The sequence below is a fragment of the Nicotiana sylvestris genome, chromosome 8 (genome assembly GCF_000393655.2).
Source record: "Nicotiana sylvestris chromosome 8, ASM39365v2, whole genome shotgun sequence".
Lineage (NCBI taxonomy): Eukaryota > Viridiplantae > Streptophyta > Magnoliopsida > Solanales > Solanaceae > Nicotiana > Nicotiana sylvestris.
Window position 1 is genome coordinate 222,095,665 of NC_091064.1, and position 20,472 is coordinate 222,116,136.

General features: G+C 35.9%; 2 protein-coding genes across 3 annotated transcripts; one reads left to right on the plus strand and one right to left on the minus strand.

The window, feature by feature from the left end:
- Positions 1 to 4,712: 4,712 nt before the first annotated feature.
- On the minus strand, positions 4,713 to 5,903 carry LOC104217308 (NAD(P)H-quinone oxidoreductase subunit S, chloroplastic). Its single transcript, XM_009767520.2, has one exon. The coding sequence runs from the start codon at positions 5,752 to 5,754 to the stop codon at positions 5,023 to 5,025; it is 732 nt and encodes a 243-aa protein (XP_009765822.1). The 5' UTR covers positions 5,755 to 5,903; the 3' UTR covers positions 4,713 to 5,022.
- A 6,563-nt stretch (positions 5,904 to 12,466) lies between these two features.
- LOC104217307 (uncharacterized) lies at positions 12,467 to 20,243 on the plus strand. 2 transcript variants are annotated; one of them, XM_009767515.2, is made up of 5 exons: positions 12,467 to 13,663; positions 14,842 to 15,916; positions 17,486 to 18,884; positions 18,967 to 19,050; positions 19,513 to 20,243. In XM_009767515.2, the coding sequence occupies exons 1-5, from the start codon at positions 12,988 to 12,990 to the stop codon at positions 20,137 to 20,139; spliced, it is 3,861 nt and encodes a 1,286-aa protein (XP_009765817.1). In that variant the 5' UTR covers positions 12,467 to 12,987; the 3' UTR covers positions 20,140 to 20,243. The 2 variants fall into 2 exon arrangements, with proteins under 2 accessions (XP_009765817.1, XP_009765819.1); XM_009767517.2 differs by having other exon boundaries at positions 12,467 to 13,648.
- The last annotated feature ends 229 nt before the right edge of the window (positions 20,244 to 20,472 follow it).

Genomic DNA, 20,472 nt, shown 5'->3' on the forward strand with positions numbered 1-20,472 from the left:
TGTGAAAGGTGAGTTGATATAGTTCGTTACGATGTTAGAATGTTATGAACGGTTCAGACGTATAACTATGTTGCATGTAATGCAATTTTATTGAATCGATTTGTATAATAATCCCTTTTTATCAACTTGATGCCTATCTACCATCGTAAACAAATTAACCAAACGATTACAACTTTGTATTAAAAACAAGTAATGTAGAAGGTGATTAGGTTTATAGATTATAACAATTTTAAAAATATAAAAAATAGTATTCGCCTCAAATAGAATAATGAAGATTCTTCGAAAATATCATTTCCTTTCTTACATCAATTCTTTCCCAATGTTTATACGTAATTCGCACGTTGTTTATTTGGGTAGTCAAATATTGTATTCACTATAAATGGTAGTATTAATCACACGTTGTTCATTTTTACTCCTTAAATTCGAATGGCTTGGAGGAATATAATTTATACGCGAAAAAATATAATTTGTGGTCAACACTCAATAATTTGTGAATCCTTTTCGAGTAATTTAGAGGCGTCTCAAATAGTGATTTACCATGACTTTCACAAAAAATATATGGATGTAATAAACAATTTGTGAAAAAATTTATACTACCATCAAGAATTTTTTTTTTTTGATTAGGGATACGTTCGCGTGACCTGATTATATTTCTAAAAAAAAAAGCAATTCGGATTATGCGTTCGCGCAGCTTCGAGCAAATATTTAATAAAGGGATTTTTTGGAGAATATCAAATTAATTTCATAAAAACCCGAGATGTGCGGTTCACTATTTAATCAATACAAGAGCGACAAACGTCCTTAATTTTATTCTAAGCACGATTTCAAACATATGATTTTTATAATAAAAATATAAAAAAAATATTGTCAACCCTATTGTGTACACGTATGCGTGGCACGATGCTCTACATTTATAAAAGGTACATAATACGAATATACGTACGCGTGATTCGTTTATATAATTGTAAACAATCTAAACAAAAGCGGTAATAAAATTGGGCAACAAATAAAAAATGTATTTAACAAATCAAGATAATTAAGCCAAATATAAAAATGGTTAAGCGACCGTGCTAAAACCACAGAATTCGGGAATGCCTAACACCTTCTCCCGAATTAACAGAATTCCTTACTCAGGATTTCTGGTTCGCAGAATAACAAACAGAGTCATATTCTCCTCGATTCAGGGATTAAAACCGGTGACTTGGGACGCCTTAAAATTCCCAGGTGGCGACTCTGAAAAAAATAAATAAATCCCGTTTCGACTGTCCTTTAATTGGAGAAAACTCCCTACGCCCCCCGCGGGGGCGGAAAAAGGAGGTGTGACAGCCATAAGGTGGTCACCCCTAGCTTATGAATTTTTACCTTATAAGCACTTTAAACTTGACCAAGATTTTTACTTTTTTATCCTTAAAATATTTCTTTTTAGAACAAAGCTCCTACATTGATACTCACTGTCCCCCCACCCCCTCCTCCCCAACCGTTTCAAGTCTGCAATTCTCATTGATTATTTAAGATAAGAAAATTCTTTATTCCTTTGCATACTTATATATATATGTAATTGTGTATTAATCTTTGAACTGTATGTAATAAATGAGGATATATCAAACTTTTGGTGTATTGCTTTCTAAGTGTTGTAGTGATGAAGACAATGTTTATTTCTCTTCAAATAATTTGTCCTATTTAGGTTTATTTTTTACTGAGAAACTTTTGTCTATTTATTATTATTATAACTTATGACTATACGCTTATCATAAAATAAATTATATTTATCATAAAAATTATCTTATCTAAGTACAATTGTATTTAAAATAAAATGACAAATAGAATATTTTGTATTTGAATCGATCTGGAATCTAAAATTTTGAAGAAATTACGCCCTTATAAGTGTAAACAATTCTAAGGTTATTTAAGTCATTTTAACAGAAAAAGAGCTTATCAACACTTTTTTATTAAATACTGCAACAAACATTATCAATTTCAGCACTTGTACCCAAACACGTAACTGCTTATTTATTAAATCAGTTTCAGCACTTAACAATTTTTTTCAGCACCTAATGTTTATCAGCTACTTCAAATCAGCTAATCCAAACGGGCTCGTAGTTTTCTTAAAATAGCCAAAGTTGGTAGTTCAGTATTAACAACACGGTTGCAACCACAAAAAAACGATTTTTTACGTTCCACGCGAATTTCAAATACCAAATATCCATTGTTTACGCTTTAATTTTGAATTAGAGCTAACATTAAATACATTTTATTACTTTAAAGCTGCATAAATTAACTTTAGAAGTTGAATCAACTGGAAAATTAGATTAGGGAGAGAAAATAGGGAAGGTTGAAACATAATCTCTTACTTTGTATACAATTGGTAAATACATTTATGTTAATTAAATAAAAACCTTGTTAATACTTAATAGCAGTAATTAGGATTATACTTTTACATATATAGGTAAAAGCCCGTTAAATTAGTCTATTTAATATTTTCAAGCCGAGGATCCACTTCGTTTAAAGAAATTTTCTATTTTATCCTTAATGACATACTTTTGTAGATACAAAAATTTCATGTATAATTGATGCCATAAGATATCTTAGAAGTTGTTCCTTTTTCTTGAACTCCACCTATGTCAGTCAAACTACATAACATAAATTAATACGGAGAGAGTATTAGCTAGTTTTCGTGTATGTGCATTTCTCGTGGTAGTAACTAAAATAGAAAAAGCTTATCATTTTCTTGCCATTTTTTTAATATATGAACCTTTTGAGACGATAATCACCCATAAATCATAGCTAATATTTTTAATATTTTATAAATCAATAAGGTTGTTGTATTTTCTTCAGTTTTATAAACCTATACTAAAATGTTTTTGCCACTTTGTAGATACAGATAAGAACCTCTGAAATTTGAGATTTTCATCTTTACAGGCTCGTCGTCTGCAGCGGAGCCAGTATTATAGTTACGGGTTTGACATAATCTAATAACTTTGGCTCAAATTCTGTATTAATTAAAAAATTATTGAATAGTACAATAGTCTATGTAGAACTCAACAAGCAAAAAGGATTATGGTCCAACGTAACTCATAAACTAAAAAATTTAGTTCCGCCTCTACTCATCGTTTTGCTTGGAAGACGTTGCATGCATGGGGATTGGGGGACTCAATCTTTCCATCTAACTATTTATGGTCTTATATATATATATATATATATATATATATATATATATATATATATCCTTTGTCCCATTAATTTAATTCATTTTTAATCTTGAGGGTCAGACAACTTTTTTCTTATAGTAACTTTTTCTTATGCATGGCTTTTAAATATTTTAAGTTGTTGTTAACTATTGTGACTTATAGTACATAATTTTCAAATATGTAAATTCTTTTTTTAAAAGAAATTAAAATTATATATCCAAATTCGCGATTAAAAGTAAAAATTTGACTCTTGACCTGGTTATACGAGGATTCCCATGCCATATTTGATAAATTCAATCCGAACATTTTGTTCATGAGATAGTTTTATGCAAAACTCCCAATAACCGCCCCTTTGACTCTTTTTTCAGTTTTCACAATTGGGTGGCTGTTTACCGGGAAAATCGCTTGCCCGTTTTAACAGTAGGGATGTACCCTCCCCAGACCCCACTGGTGGGATTTTAATGGGTTGTTGTTATTGTTGTTTTAATGGTTGTTTCCATAAAGGAAAAGGGGTTAAAGCAAGTGAATAAAATATAACCGTATGAAAGTTTAAAACGAGAAATGCAATGAATCAAGAAGACGATGTTTAAGATATCAACCCAATAGAGTCATACACTTTTTGTATTGATTAAAGTTCTTTCTTTCAAAAATCATACATAGAGAGATATCAACCCAATAAAGTCATGCACGTTTTTCTTTTGCTAATTCGAGGGCCAGAAATTCTATAGATATTGGCACACAGTTCTACCCTTCTCCACTTGCATACCAAGCTTTTTTCTTCAGCATGGTTCAAATACGTGATGTGTGCTTAAACCACATATCATGTTTTTGCTCTCTCGCCACGTTCTAAACCCAACTCACGTACCACTTGAATTGGCGAACAACCGAATCCTTGGGACCTTCATCGGCCCCAAAATGTAATGAGTCGAAATCGGATGTGCCAAACGACCCCTCGATAGTAGCTCTTGGGAGTCATCAGCGTGTTATCTCTGGATACCTTTGATCCGTTGAGTGAGAGCCTTTTCACACGAGACTCCCGAATCACTATAACCCACTTTCGTCTCTATTCAACTAGTCGGTCTCACAGTTAGGCAAGCCAAAGCCTTGAAGGTTCAATTTGCAATCCTGTTACTCTGTCTCAGGCTAGCTAACATTATTGGAATTGTCTTAAGTTAGACATGTTGTCAAATTATGGAACCTGAAATATCCACCATATGGCATCAGGGACATTCCTTCATGATTGTGAAAAGTAGTTCATGTTCTAGTCCCTGCAGGGTGCAGGGTAAGGTGGGAGCTTGTCATTCACTTATATACTCGTGTCAGTCAAGGTGTATGTAGATCTATTCAAAATTTTCATGAATTTGGTTGGAAAAACATGAACGTCTCTATAGAGAATTAAAATTTCAATGTGATAGTGGGTTGCTCGGGATTCGAACCCCAAACTGGTCGAATGGATTAGATTGAGTCATGTGTTATTTAGGTAGTGTATGCTGTTGAATTTTTAGCCATAAGTAAAGAAAAAAGTTTCAACAATGGAACATATATTACCAGAATCAATAGAATTACACTCTTTCTACACAAAAGCATTCTGCATTTCTTATTACATCTTGTATGTACAACAACCAAAAGACAAAAAGAAACAAAGGATATGACTAAAAGGCAGCCCCGTGCGCTAAGATTTCGATATGCGCAAGGTCCGGAAAAGGACCAGATCAGAAAGGTGTATTGTACGCAGTCTTACCCTACATTTCTACAAGAAGTTGTTTCTACGGCTCGAACCCACCTCCTGACCACAGTACAACAACTTTACGAGAGGCTCCCCTTCGACAGCAAATCAAGATTCAGAACTCTTTTCTAACATGGTTTCAAGAATCACAGACCTAGGATTCACCATTGGTGGACCTTTCTCTCTTCTTTCCAACTCTTCAAGCCTAAAAGAAATCAATCTATCCCAATTCCCACCTTCAAAAAGCACAGCAGCTTTTCCATCAGTAATCCTTTGCACAATCCCACAATACATATAATATGGATTATTAGAATTCTTAACAATAGCAATCATTCCAGGTAATAAAAGCGGTAATTCAGGTGGCTTTGGTTTCTTCACAAGACTCAGATTAAAACCCTCCATTCTTGATTCTGTTTTCTTAGGTGGTGGATTTTTTTCTATGAATTTCTTTAAACCTTTTTCACCTCCAGGAAATCCACCAACTAACCCCATCATTTCTTTCTCAAATCCATCTTCAGGAAATTCCCCAGTTTCCATCTTTTCTTGATTATTATTATTATTATCAACAGTTGCTGATTTTGCTGAGGATTGTTCTTCTGAAACTGACTTTTTTAGCTCTTTTTGTATACCTTCTTCTCCATTACAAAGACCTCTACCTCCAAGAATCTCATAAAGATTGAATTTTGCAGTAGTAATTGAGGTAAAAGATGGTTTCAGAGTTGATTTAGTATGAATATTACTAGGGTTAAGGTTGTGAGATTGACCAAAAAAGTTGGATTTTTTTAGAGGTGGGGTTTGAATTTGAAGGCTTGAGAGTTGAAAGGAAGAAGAAGAAGCCATGATTTGATTATCAAGAATTTGGATTTGGGAAGAAAGATGGTGAGAAGTGTTTTGTAGAAATGAGAGACTGAATTCTGACCACGAATTTGTTTGTACTTTGATATCTTCAATTGACAAATGAAAGACACTGAGTCAGTGTACTGTGTACATTTGTAAGAGCTGTTTAAATTTTGTAGTAGTACATTATCCTTTCACTTCCGTCATTTGTTTCTCTTTCTCCGCAAAAAAATAAGTAGTGTAATTACTTACCTTTTACTCGGCGGCGGAGGCTGGATTTCCTCTAAGGGGTTTCGAAAAAAAAATTGAAAGAGATTGTGGCCATTTGAAATTGAACCAATATAACAAAAATTTTGAACTATTTTAATCACTGAGCTACACTTTTGGACAATGTCAAGAGGATCCAAAACATAATATATAAAGGTAAAAAATAAATTTTGTTTTATATATACAATATAATTTTTCGGCGAAGGGGGTTAACCCCTTTATGTCCTCTAAATCCGCTCCTACTTGTACTTGTATTTACATTAGATTATATTAATTATCATTGATTAAATTATCAATAGAGATGTAATAATATTCCATCCGTCTCAAATTAGCTTTCACATTTCGCTTCTCAAGTGTTAAATTATATGAACTTTGATCAATGTATTGAAATATTTTTTTCATCATATTGGTATGAAATAAATTGTAACTTGTAGTATTTTTTATATAGTTTTAAATATCTAAATTTAAATTTTAAAATATTGAGTTACAATTTATCATTGAAGATTATCAAATTGACTCTCGAAAAACTAAATAGGATAAGTAATTTGGAACGAAGGGAGTATATATTAACTAGACATAGTAGAAATAAAAAGTACTTATAAAAGACGCATATCATATGCTTATTGATTTAATGTAAAAGTAAAATATGTGTAACATTTTTCCTATTATAGTCACAACTTGAGGGAATAGCAGGAGCTGCAAAGAGTGTCGTCCTTTAAAACATACCAGCTAGACCATCCAAATTTTACATGTTCATTTTTTGCCCCGTCAATTTTCGTAAAATGAGCATATTTAGTTCTATTAATCATATTAATGGTAATCCATCGGGGTTGTCCAGTCGGTTTGGAGGACGGTTATCCATACGGATGACTTGGGATCGAATCCCTCCTCAATGCCTTGTGGGTTGAACCGGTCGCACAGGGCTTCCCTAGTGCGGTATGAGGTTTACCAGTTGACACAAAGTGCTCACCGCAGAGTGCTCACTTGAATGGCAGAGATTGTAGCGATTACGGGTTTTCCCTCTTACTAAAAAAAATCATATTAAAGGTACTTGATGATAGGCTATAATTACGTATTTTAGTTGATTATTACACTCTAATTTACCGCACTTTCGTGGAGTTTGCGCTTTAATCGCTAGTGCTTTGCACTAATTGTGTGTTTTATGCCTTATAGGAGTGATTCCGAGCTATGTAGATGTTATGGAATAAATTCAAGTGATTTAGAGCTTTGAAATCTGAGTAAAAGCCCAAGGAATTAAGCCGGGATCTTATTCGGGGATCAACGGATGATAGAGCAACGAAACGAAGAATCGAGTAGGTATATTGCGCACTGTCTAGTAAAATAAACATAACTTTTCACTCAAAACTCCATTTGGGATTCACAATATATGGTTAGAAAGATAACTCAAAGGGCTACAACTTTTATGTTTTATATTTTTCGAAATTCCAAACAGAACAGGGTGAAAAATGCGCGAAAAGTGCTCCGCGGTTAGATCCGCAGCCGCGGTCAGAACATGGCCAAAATCCGCAGTCAGGTTCATGGTCCAATCCGCGGCCGCGGACGTCCTATCCGGGAAAAGTGTCCTTTTCGTATAGGAGAAGGTATAATTATTTGGGCACAACCATACTTGGTATATATACATGGAAAACGGTATTTTGAGGACCTTTGACATACTTTTGCATAATTTAGACCTAAGGAGGCCAAGGAGACCGGAGATTCGATCTAAGTAGGCAAGAACACACTAGGAGTAAGGCGGAGAATTCTTCTATGAGTTTTTTACTTCCTTCTTCCTATTTTCATTATTGGTTATAACTTTTAGTATTGTGGTTTTACATACTATTATGAATAACTAATTTGTTATCTAGAGTTTTGATAGAACCTTTTATAGGATGAATTCTTGTTAGGTTTTAATATAATTTAGCCTTTGAATTTATCTATTTGTTCAGCTACGTATTTATTTTAGTTGATTGAATGACCATCGATTGACTGTGCCTATTTATTATGTGTTGCTTGAGAAAAGATACATATTTAGGTGGTTGTTGAACGACGTCACTCTTAACGTATGTGAGAAATCAATACAACAGGTTTAAAGGTAGGTTTAAGAAATAACAAAGCCTTGACGTGGTCATAATGAGCGGTTAGATAAAGTCAACTAGCGTAGTTCGAGAGAATATATCTAGTAAATTGTTGTAGTTGCTCGAGAGAGAATTACGACACCTAAAGTGCTCACGATCAGTAGAGAATACATTGGCGAAATTGTAGGGAACATAGCTAGAAGGATTCCGACAATTGGGGGAAATCATAATTCTAGACCTCCTTAATTTAGTCTCCAACCTTTTGTTTCGTTAGTTGATAATTTTACCGCTTTATAGTATTTGCTAGTTAAGTAGTTAGAAATATAGATCTCAATCTTTATAATTTAGAAAATTGTTCAAACTTGTCTTTTTAGTGATATTAAACAGATATAGCTAAGCCTTAATTCTCTGTGGGATTCGACTCCGGACTTTTAGACCGGATTATATTTGCAGCGATCGCTTATCCTTTTTAGGACTAGAGTTGGGCATGACCAATACTTTTAGCAATGATATACCAAAATCTTCACAAAATAAAAGAAATCTCGAACGCGACAATATCATTTTTTGCTAAAATAATTTACTTTATTTAGGTTAATTAGCTAAAAAATAATACTTAAATGAATTACCCATGTTGTACATTGAACAATGGAAGGACATGCTCGAAGAGAATCTTGACCTATACATGACATTTTAATTTCAAAGTAGTTAATTGTTTGTTTACCTGTATAACAGTATAGTTGAATTTATATGTGATTTCTAGACAAGTGAATTTATGCTATCCTAAAATAATGAAGTAATTGAAGAAATATGTAATACTTAGCCTTGATATAAAGATGAAATAGTAGAAATAGTGATTCCGGGCGCAACAACAACAAGAATAAAAACAAGAAGATAAAATTGTATAGAGTTTTGAGCAGATTCTAGTATCAGTTTTTACCATAAAATTTGGAGTCAATCACTCAAATGGTCACTCAACTATTTCAAATTATCTTCTAAAGTCACTTTTCTTTCGTTTGTAACAACAAAGTCACTCAACTATGCATATTGCACTCAGAAGGTCACTCGACTAGATTTTTCAAATTTTGGATTGTCAAATATCAATTTTACCCTCTAAATTATAAACATTAATCTAATTTCTAAAAACTTTTTAATATTATGAATTTTCATTTTTAATTTATATTACGGACTTACCGATAGAATAAATAAATATTATTTATAAATTAAAAAAATAAAAGGTATTTAAGCATCTATAATGCTGGAATAACAAAATAATGAGCATAGTAAAAAAATTAATTAGAATAATTTATTTGTAATAATAATTTTAATATCAACAATAAAAATTCAAAAATTTATTTACACAATTCAGAATGAAAGAAAACAAAGGTTGTAGAATATATATTCCATGCACGTAATATAAATATAATTATTTATTCCATGCACGACTTAACATATTATATTATTAGAAGCATAATAATATAATTGAGCATAATTTTCAAGAATATATAATGTATATTATAAAAATACCTTTATTTAAATAATTATTTTTATATTATGTGCATGTAATATAATTTTTAAAACCTTTATTTTCTTTCATTTTGAATTGTGTAAATAAATTTTGAATTTTGTTGTTAATACTAAAATTATTATTACTAACAAATTATTCTAATTAATTTTTTTACTATGCTCATTATTTTGTTATTCCAGCATTATATATGCTTAAATACTTTGTATTTTTTTGAATTTATAAATAATATTTATTTATTATATAAGTAAGTCCATAATATAAATTAAAAATGGAAAATCACAATATTAAAAAGTTTTTTTTAAAAAAAGTAGATAAATGTTTATAATTTAGAGGGTAAAATAAGTATTTAGCAACCCAAAATTTAAAAAATCTAGTTGAGTGACCTTGTGAGTGCAATAGGCATAGTTCAGTGACTTTGTTGTTACGAACGAAAGTAAAGTGACTTTAGAAGATAATTTGGGATAGTTGAGTGACCATTTGAGTAATTGACTCAAATGTCCTTTACAATGATAACAAAACTCACTATCTATAGCTATATCTACGGAACGAGGTCCTAGGATCGTGCCCTTCTTTAATGTTAATTGTGAAGGCCATTGATGAAGATGTAACGGTGACCATAAATGCCAAATTCCTTATAACGGGCAGTACTTAATGCTGTGAAATATTTTTCATTAATACCACCGGGTGGAGGATATTTATTATCTCTTTATGAATGTCATTCTTTCTGGTACCAAATAAAATAATTGTTTTCGATTTCACGTGTCATTCTTTTAAACAATCACCCGTGACAGCATATTATACCACTGTTGGTGTGAAGTTTGCCTTTGTAGTTATTTTTACTAATTTCTTATGCTGTTGAATTCAATTGTTAACGACTCTTAAAGCAACATTTGCTCAATTCATAGTGTACTCGCGTTTCAAACATTGAAAATTGGTTGACAATTCTGTAATGACTTGTTAAAGAATCAATAATTATAATTAGCACAATGCGCTCTTAATTCTAGTTAATAAACTACACGAACTGGACTCAAGACCATTATCAGGACGACGATACCAACAACCATCAGTAAAATTCCACTAGTACGGTCTTGGGAGGGCAGTGTGTACGCTAACCTTACCTCTACCCCTCGGAAATAGAGAGACTGTTTCCGAAAAACCTACCGCTTCGTGCTCCGCTTCTCTCGCGCTTGCTTGCGTGGAGGCTTAGAGCTCTTTTTGCTAGGTCCAAAAGATCTGATCCAACAGAAATCTCGCATTGAGCGTAGCTGATATGCGGCAAAGGCCTTGTTATTTATAGGAGAGATTAGGAAGATGGTATCTCGTACACATTCCGACGATTGGCCGAGCGAATAAGCCAACTTCAAAGTGGATTTGAGTATCTTGAATGAAGGCCTAAGTGATGCTCATCAGTGTCGGGACATCGCTAAAAAACGAATAGATAGGTGGTTCAGTATAGTTTTAGTCAAAAAGACGAAAAGAGAAGGCCATTATCAAGACTGGTTACTAATTAGCCTAACACTTTTTATTATGACACAATAAAATTTGGTTAATTTAGACCTTTAATTTGAGAAAATCTCAAATCTATCTATACAAAAGACAATTAATTATCGAAATGAACTAAGACCTAGTAGGGAGCAACAAGTACAGAAAATTAATATAATCGACATCAAAGAGGTACTAATCGGAGCACAACTGATTGATTAGTTAACTTCGACTTACTTACGAAAAGATGTTGTTTCATTAATTTTTAGTTATTCTTGGTATTATTCTCATTCCGTAAATTATTTCTATTTAATGCGATACTAAACCCCAAAAAGAAATTGTAAGTGTTGTTTATGTTCAGAGGAATAGAAAAGTGTGTGAAATAAATAACGAAAATTAGCTTTAATTGATATCGACTAAGTTTACGAAATAAATTTAAACTCCTTAAAACTCCATCGAATCAAGTTTCAGCTCAAACTTAGAGCTCGCTTTAGAGCGCCAAACCAAGTTTGAAGCTTTACAACCATGTTTAATTTTGCTTGTTCAGATTGTATTATTCTTATCATGAATTATAATTCAAATACTTGCATCTTAATTAGGCTTTCAGGATTGTTTGGTTGGTCTTGTACAGTTGTACACAAATTTAATCTCAGTATAAAGTTTTGTATAAGTATTATAGTTTGGCTGAGCCCATAAGAAATAACTTTTTTAGCATAATTAATACAAAAGTTTAATTAATAGCTAATATTTGCATAATTTTTATAAAATAATATCCTGTTTTATGTAATATAAGACGTCGATGAGATTAAACTTACAAGTAATACAACAATATTTTTTTCAAGGAATCAATGGTTTGTGCCATTGAAACAACCTACTCATCCATGCCGATGGTGTTGGTCACCAAAGCATTGATCATAGTTGAAGACTTAAAATAGACAAATTCGCCGAGTCCTCGAACTAATCAAGTCGTTTTGCTTAGATTGTATTTGATGTCCCATACTCTTAAATAGCAAATTAAAAGATTGAACACTAATTATATCACAGTAAGTAAATTATCAATAAGTACTCTCTCACTCTTAATAAAAAATTATTCGAGTTTGAGAATAAAATCATCTTTGATAGGGATTCGAAGGGTAGGATTAGTCGAAACCTACACAAGTACCGGACATCGGGTCGGGAAAAAAAAGGAATTTTATGAGAAAATACCCTTTATTACTCACTACTCATGGTCGACTAGGGGAGTGCGTGTCAGCCCTAACTCTATAGTAAATACAAACTCTGATTGAGGGTATTCTCGACATAACACATCCTATTATCTGCGATACCCCAATACGAATCACATTTTAATTTAGCAGCCCAGCAGCAGCAAACCATCGCCTCCGATCTTCTCTCTTAAAATTTCCCAATTTTCTCTTCTCAGTCTCCTCTCAATAATTTCTCTCTCTATAGCTCTCTCTCTCTAGACTTGTATTTATACGTATATATATATTTATACGTATACTGTACACTATTGTTGTATGTATCTCTGTTGCTTTCGGCGATATCGACCGATTTGAACAACTTTCTCAGATTTCGGGGAAATAGACCGGCGGCGTGTCTCGCATTTGATTCGGTTCTATAGCGCAGCGCGTGATTGTAATGGAACCTGTTTAAGTTTTGAACTGCAAGAGACTTAGGGTTTCTGGAAGTTTGTCATTTTATTACCGGTGACGGAAACCGGCGGTGCCTGTTCAGATTCGAATTGGCTATAAAGTGGCGACGAGCGAGTGATGGTAATGGAATCTGATTGAGTTTTGTTGTTATTGTTGTTGTTGTTCTGGTGGAAACGTTAAGAGGGTTAGGGTTTCGGAGAGTAAAAAAGGTTTAGTTTTTGGTATATTTACAGTTATGCCTCGAAGTTCTAAGCATAAGTCGCACAAGCAGAGCAAACATAGTCCGAAAGAGGGTAAGGATTACTCGTACTCGGATTCGGATTCGGATGTGAAGATGAAGGAGAAAGAGAAGGAGAAGAGCAGTAAAGAGGAGAGTTTGGCTAGGGTTTCTAAGGATTCAAGCCACGTAGCTTCTGGTGAGAAGCGGAAAGGTAAAGATCTAAGTGGCTATGGAAATGGTGATGTTTCGGAGGAGCATGCTTCGTCCAAGAGGCGCAAAGAGAAGGCTGCAGAGGCGACTAGTGGTGGCGCAGATAGGTGGAATGGTGCTGTGGATAGTGAAATGAAGGGAGAAAGTTTGAAATGTGATGCAGATAAGGGTTCTAAAGGGAAGGAAACAAAGAGTTCAAGTGATTCCAAGAGTAAAAATAGTAAGAAAGAAGGTAGTATTGTCTCATTGGTGGAGAAAGAGGAGTGCAAGAGTAGTGGAAAAGTGGAGTCAAAGAGGAAATCTGAGAAGGATTCTGCTCGAAAAGAGGGCAAGGATTTGAAGGAAAAGGAGCGAGGGTCAGATAGGGAAAAGAAAGGTCATGAGAGTAAACGCGATGATGTGGACAATGTGAAGAAGCAAGGGTCTCAATTAGGTGATGTTTGTGAGGAAAAGCAGAACAAAAAAGGTAGAGAAACTGCTGGTAAGGTAACTTATTTGAGTAGTATTTGTTGTTGGAATGTCTAAGCTTTTGGTGAGTTGTTGTTAGTCTGAATATCCCCATATAATCTAATGGAAACCTTAAAGGATTTAAATATTAAAAAATGCATTTTTTTGTTCAATTTCGCACGTCTAACCGAGACTAATAGTGGGGACAATATTCTGGTCCGGTATGACTCTAGGAAAGTGAATTCTGTAACCTTCTGTTCAAGCATCTGGTTATTGTTTGGTAGAGAATGTGCCGTAGAGATGCGCAAGTTGAAGCTTTCTTGGCGGAAGTCCTCTCTATGTCTGGTATAAGAATAGTAGGATTCCATGTGAAATTTGTTCGAAATTTAGATGACTCTTCACTGCGTTAATTGGGCAGAGAACAATAGTGGGAGACAGTTCCATATTCTAAACTAGGAACACTTCATGGAAATAAGGAATAAAAAGGCTCCCTCCCTTGCTTTCTTGTTGAGTGATGTTGTTTACGGGGCCCGTATAATAAAAAGTGATCTTGTTTCCGGGGAACATGGGGAGAATTTTGAGGGAACCCGGCTGTAGTTATGTTCCTGTTGCATTCATTTAGTCTATCATATGTAAGAAATATGTATATTTGGGTGCCCATTTGTGGCATTTCCCCAATGCATCCATGTATTGAAGATTGTATTTTTTGTAACTTGAGGCGAAACAGAGGTGAAGATGGATTGTCTTACTTCTCCCCTCTGAATGGTGGATTTTGGCTTGGCATTGTAGCTTGAATATTGCAAGTCAATGAAATTGATTTGCATTAGCTGTTTGTTTTCAGGATCATCTTTTCCGCACATGCTAGATGCAGTATTATTATCCGTTTGGTGCATTATTACTCCTTTTTCTTTTAAATGGTCAAGTTTGCCCTGGATATGCTAAGTCAAGCTGTAGGAATATCATGGTAGACGAGGATTAAGTTTTATGATCTTATATGCCTATGTACTGCGGGAGACATGTAAAGATTGGTGTTATAGGTTGTCCAGTATTAAATTTTACGGTATCAAAATACTTTTGGTGTTATTATTTCCATTACGTCATTGCTTTAATTGTAGTATGTTGGTTAGTTTTTTTTTCCTCCATTTTCCTTAAAGGAGAAATTGCTAGGTGTTTAACCTTCTTTAGCTCTAAAATTTTCTTTGACCTTTACAGAGTGGTCTATCCAAAATGAGGTACAGAACCTTGACTTGGACAAGGAAACTGAAAAGAAGGCACGGAAGAGGAGAGAAGTCCCTGGTGATCGAGATAAATATGAAGATGATATAAATGAGAGCGACGACAGGCGGTTATCTTCGAAATCCGAACGTGCTAGAGATGAAAAACACCGGCATGAAAAACATAAAGAATACAAGGAAGATGGTGATAAAGATGATAGGCACAAGGATGATAGGTATCGCGAGGATGTTGATAAGGACAGAAAACGACGTGATGATAAATATCGGGAAGATAGTGACAGAGATAGCAGACGCCGGGATGACAAATATCGTGATGATGGTGACAGAGATAATAGACGCAAAGATGATAGGTATAGAGAAGATGATGAAAGAGATAGTCGTCGTAGGGATGGAAAATATCGTGAAGATGGTGACAGTGATATCAGGCATGGGGATGATAAGTATCGAGAGTATGCAGAAAAAGATGGTCGTCACGATGAAGATAGATATCATGAAGATGGTGAAAGGGATGATAGGCAGAGGGACATCAAATATAAAGAAGATAGTGAAAGAGATAAAAGGCGCAAGGATGAGAAGCACCGGGAAGATTTTGAAAGACATGGAAGATCCAAAGATGGTGATGAAGCAGATGAAAGTGATAAAAAGAGGAGAATTAATGATGCCAAGTACGGGGATGAACGTGTTCCAAGAGACCATTCAGGTGACCGGTCTGATGCGAAACGTTCTAGGGATGAGGGTCATGCTTCTGATTTGCATTTAAGGAAATCAGGTTTGCATGATGGTAACCCTGGTTATGATGATCGTACAAGGTATAAAGATGAGCTCGGAAGAAGGAGAACTCATGATAAAGAGGACCTTGGGGATATTAGGTCTCGGGGTTCTAAAGAGCAGCGCTCTGAAACAGAGAAGAGATCCATCAGTTCTAGAGTAGAGTCTGTCACTGATCGTGGAAGGTCTACCTCAAGGAATGCTGATGTAGAACTTACTCCAAAAAAGAGCAGGTGGAGGACTTCACCCGGTGCTGGCCCTCATTCTACTAGGGATAATTACAGGCAAGTAGTTATCAGTTTTCTTTCTTCCTGCTGTTTCATATATGTCAACAATATAGATGTGATTCATCAGCTAGAACTGAAATCATCTGTTTGATTACTTGAAGGATCTTGATTTCTTGAATAATCATGCTATCCTCTTATTTTTTCCCCCGTGGTGTAACTTTATAGGGCTTGAACCTAGCGTTAGCTACTACAATTTGTATTGTCCCACAGGGTTGGCTAAGCAGTTGAAGTCTAGGATTGCGCCAAGAACCCTCAATATGAGCCTATTTTATACATCACCTGCTCTTGTGTGTTGTAGCAGGTGTCGAGGTGTGTTAGCTTTCCCGGAGACCACCTTTGTTGAAATAAAAAAAGCTACTACAATTTGAATGGTATCATGTTCTTTCCTGGGCAGGAGAGGTTTATTATTAAGAAAACTTGTAGCTGGTTGATGGAATGATGAGGATGTTTGATTGACCCTCTTTAGACTGCACCAGTTTCAAATATGAGAAGTAGGAATTTATTTTTCTGAAAATATGCTGAAACTGAATACAGCGTGATGCTAAAATCCATTTTGGCTTGTTATAATTTAATGTTCCGCTGCATGCTTATTCCATGAGTAGAGATAAATCTATGTCTCTATGCATGATCTGCTCAGTTTTGGGAAAGCTAGCTAAGTTTTCTGGTTATGATAAGTGCTATTTCCGCAAGGTTAATTAGATTCGTTTATGAAAGAGTGACCTTCTGGGTTCTTTCAAGAGTGGCTTTTGTGATTTGTAGAATAACTCACATTTATGTATGTATGCTGGCTTTCCTATCACTTAGAGTTGCTTCCTCTGGTTGTGATTGATGGGCCTGTGATGTAGTTCAGAGATAGGCCTGTTGTTGACTGAAAAATGGATGCCTGTAGTGAATTATTCAATTTTCTGTCCAACCATTTCCTTCTGTGCATTTCAGAAGCTTTTTTCCTTGTACTGTTTGAAGGTATATTCATGTGAAATAGGGGAAGGAAGATGGGGCCACTACTTGTGTTTGCTATATGGTTTTAGTAGTGGTAGTCTTTGTACTGACTTTTGGCTTCTAAGCGTTGTATATTTGGGTAATCTATTAGTTGGTCAGAATGGTATAAAGGGCTAAGAACTCTGTTTGGTTTCTGTTCTTTTGGTTTGTAATAAATTTTCTTGGAATTGTTCCTTACCCAAAAAAAATAATCTTGGAATTGTTGATCTTCTGTGTAGGTTCTTAATCAGAGGTGACATTTACTCATGCCTTTCTCATGAACATAATTACTCTCTGTTTTATTGCAACATTTGGATGCTAAGTCATTTAAGCTATACTTCACAAACAGTTATAGAGGTGCTTGTTTCGTTGGCAATCTTGTGCATTACACCAGAGGATTTTAGAATTTTGCTTGATAAAACCTTCTTGATCTCAATCCAGAGATCTAGTTTTGTCTTATTTGGCCCTTGTGTTCTGCTTTATTGATGATGCTAATGATGATTAGTATTCTGTTACCAACAGTCTGTCTGTCTGCTTTATGTTAACAAAAGCTGAGAATGATATGTACTGCCCTTCTTTGCCTACCAGGCTGTCAAAGCAAGAAGAGTCTAAGTACAGGGATTATCCTTATGAAGACAGGATTCGACATGGTGGAACCTCTCGAGATTATGCTGGTTCTGGGGGATCAATGGAGAGGATTTCATCTCGATCAACGGAGAGGCTGATTCAGAAGGAGGATATCTTTCATGGAGAGTTCTCAGCTGAACGGCGGCTTAAAGCAGATGTTCGCAGTTCTCCCCTGCAGTTGGTGGATAGATCTCCTTCTTCAGCGAGCAATGAGCGAAGACACTTGAGTAGATCTGAGGTTCGCCGGAGTCTTGATGTTGAGGAATCAACACAGAGAAGTGGTGGCTCCAGGGAAGTAAAGGAAGGCAGAGGAAACCGTGACTTTGCTGGCGATGCATTTGCAGGTGAGGAACTATCACAAATGGACGGAGATACCGTCTCTGTTTCTTCACCTTTTATCAGAGGGAGTCACTTCTCAGGCAGTTCAAAGTCTGCTTTACCTCCCCCTCCCCCATTTAGATCTGGAGTTGACAGCCCATTAATGTTTGGCTCTTTGGAGGATGATAGTAGAGGGAAGTCGACCAACCGCCACAGAAGAATTAATGATCCCAATATTGGAAGAATGCAAGGAAATGCTTGGAAAGGGGTTCCAAATTGGCCATCACCTCTGGCAAATGGTTTCATGCCTTTTCAGCACGGTCCACCTCCTGTTGGTTTTCATCCTGCGATGCAGCAGTTTCCTGGACCGCCAATGTTTGGTGTCAGACCTTCAATGGACTTAAGTCACTCAGGGGTTCCTTACCATATACCAGATGCAGACCGCTTTTCTGGCCATGGGCGCCCGATGGGGGGTTGGCGAACTCCACTGGATGATTCATGCGGTCCTCCATTGCATGGGTGGGATGCTAACAATTTTGGTGAAGAAGCTCACCTTTATGGGAGGCCAGACTGGGACCAGAATAGGACGCTGTCCAACAATAGTCGCAGTTGGGAGACTAGTGGTGATGTATGGAAAGGGCCAATAAGGGGCACCAGTGTGGAGCTGCCATCTGGTTCACAGAAGGAGGTTTGTTCAGTTCAGGGTCGAGGAGATAATTCTTTTGCTGCTCAGTCGGCTCAGCAAGCCCAGAGTGAGCAAAAGCAGACAGATCAAGATGCTGAAAGCAATGATATCAGTCAGTCCAGCATTGTTCCTGGAAGGAGCACTCCAGAAGACTTGAAACTTAATTCTGAAGAGCAACCAATTGAGGTGAAGCCATCCAGGAAAGAAGAGGCTCGCCTTTGCAATGTTTACCTCGAAAAGCTTGATATATCAGCAGATCTTACGGAGCCCGAGTTGTTTGATCAATGTGCTAGCCTAATGGATGTTGATCAGAACATGACATCTGATGTAGATATCTCTAAAATTTTGTTCTTGGAGGTAAATCGGATAACAGAATCGTTTCTTTGCAAATTTATCACTTTCATCCCCAAAAGTGTACCACTCATTCTTCCTCTATCAGGGTGCTGTGGAACATAATGCGGCGCTGCCCGGCAAATTTTCAAGTGCTCCAGTCATTGCTACCGTGGCTGATTCTGTTTTTCAGGTGTGGTTTGTGCCAGCTGCATATGCATATCGAGTTGGAAAGTGATATATTTTGATCAACTATGTTCTCTTGTATTGATTTTATCAGCTGTTGCTATACCGTTTATGCAGAACCACCTGTTGGATTAGTGTCTTATGAGGACTATGAAATACATTTTATGTTTGTTGGGGTTACTTACAGTGTTATTGGCTGCACATATCTTGTCTCACCTTTTAGGAGAAAAGCAATGAGAGGAACAATCATACTTGGCCCTTTTCACTGATGTGCTCTATAAGTTGTTCAAAAAAGAAAAGAATGGGGGATAGGAGTTGTGTTTACTTTTTATTCGTGAGATGAGGAAAGGATTTTTCATGGGTTAATTACCCAATCTGGTTACTCAGTTTTAGAGTGAACCAATTTTGTCTTTATATGCATAAATTTCTGCTTTCTAATTTTCCCTTATCCCATGTGACCATATTGCAGAAAGCCATTTCCCTTTACAAGAAGAGGAGAGAAGAAATTAAACTCGTAAACGATGTGAAATGTTCGTTTTCTGGTCGGCTAGGTGAGTCCTATCCAGCAACTAAATTAGAGAATTCAAGTTCAGATTATGTTAAAGTTGAGGAGACTGCTCCAGTGGATAATGCGCTAGCAGAAGATGGTTCTAAGGGGGCTAATCTCCCTGTTAGTTCTGAGGAAGTTGTAGGGCTTTCACAAACCACCACCTGTAACGAGCTGTGTGAGCCAATGAGTCTGAACACAGCTGAGAAATCAGATCTCCCTCCTTCCGTGGTGGAAAGAGTTGGCATGGACGGGGATACCGTTCCGGATGTGGCTCAGGAAATTAAAATTGAAGAGAACTCCTCGTCTCTCGGAGAGGTGGGTAGATCTGATGCCCCTGCACCTCAGGTATCTAAAGATTTGATAAGGACCGACATTTCAATTCTAGTTAATGTCAAAGAGGAAGAGGAGTCTGTTGATGCTAAATGTGGTCCCTTGCGACACCCTGATGTGTCTTCTGAGGTATTTGAGGCAGTGATGCCAGAGTCAATTGAGTCTGGGTCAGTAAATTTAAGTCGGATACATCATTCTCCTGAAAGTACACATTGAGACAATTTATTTTCCTGAGTTTTTGAAATGCCGCTTATAATCCATCATATGTTTTGTCTGCTTGCTGCTCGTAGCTAATCAATAAAACATTTCGGTTCATTTTATGCTCTTGCCTTTTTTCTTCTTCTTGTGTTTCTGTTCCCAGAAAGCAACGTCAACCCTTACTACTCCTACAACGTTGCGGGATTTTAACCTATTCGTCTATTTGGGTTTCCAATTTTATTTGGGATGTTGGTGTATACAATTCCTCACTAGTGCTTTTAGGTTGACTGGTCGAGCAAGGATTAGACGCCTACCTCACCATGCTCATCGCTGATTTCTGGTATGGACGTC

Bases quoted from the DNA above. Each gene is read 5' to 3' on its own strand.
- LOC104217308 (XM_009767520.2), bottom strand. From the start codon at position 5,754: ATGGCTTCTTCTTCTTCCTTTCAACTCTCAAGCCTTCAAATTCAAACC.
- LOC104217307 (XM_009767515.2), top strand. From the start codon at position 12,988: ATGCCTCGAAGTTCTAAGCATAAGTCGCACAAGCAGAGCAAACATAGT. The intron at 13,664-14,841 runs GTAAGGTAACTT...TGACCTTTACAG, and splicing joins AAAAGGTAGAGAAACTGCTG to AGTGGTCTATCCAAAATGAG. The intron at 18,885-18,966 runs GTAAATCGGATA...TTCCTCTATCAG, and splicing joins CTAAAATTTTGTTCTTGGAG to GGTGCTGTGGAACATAATGC.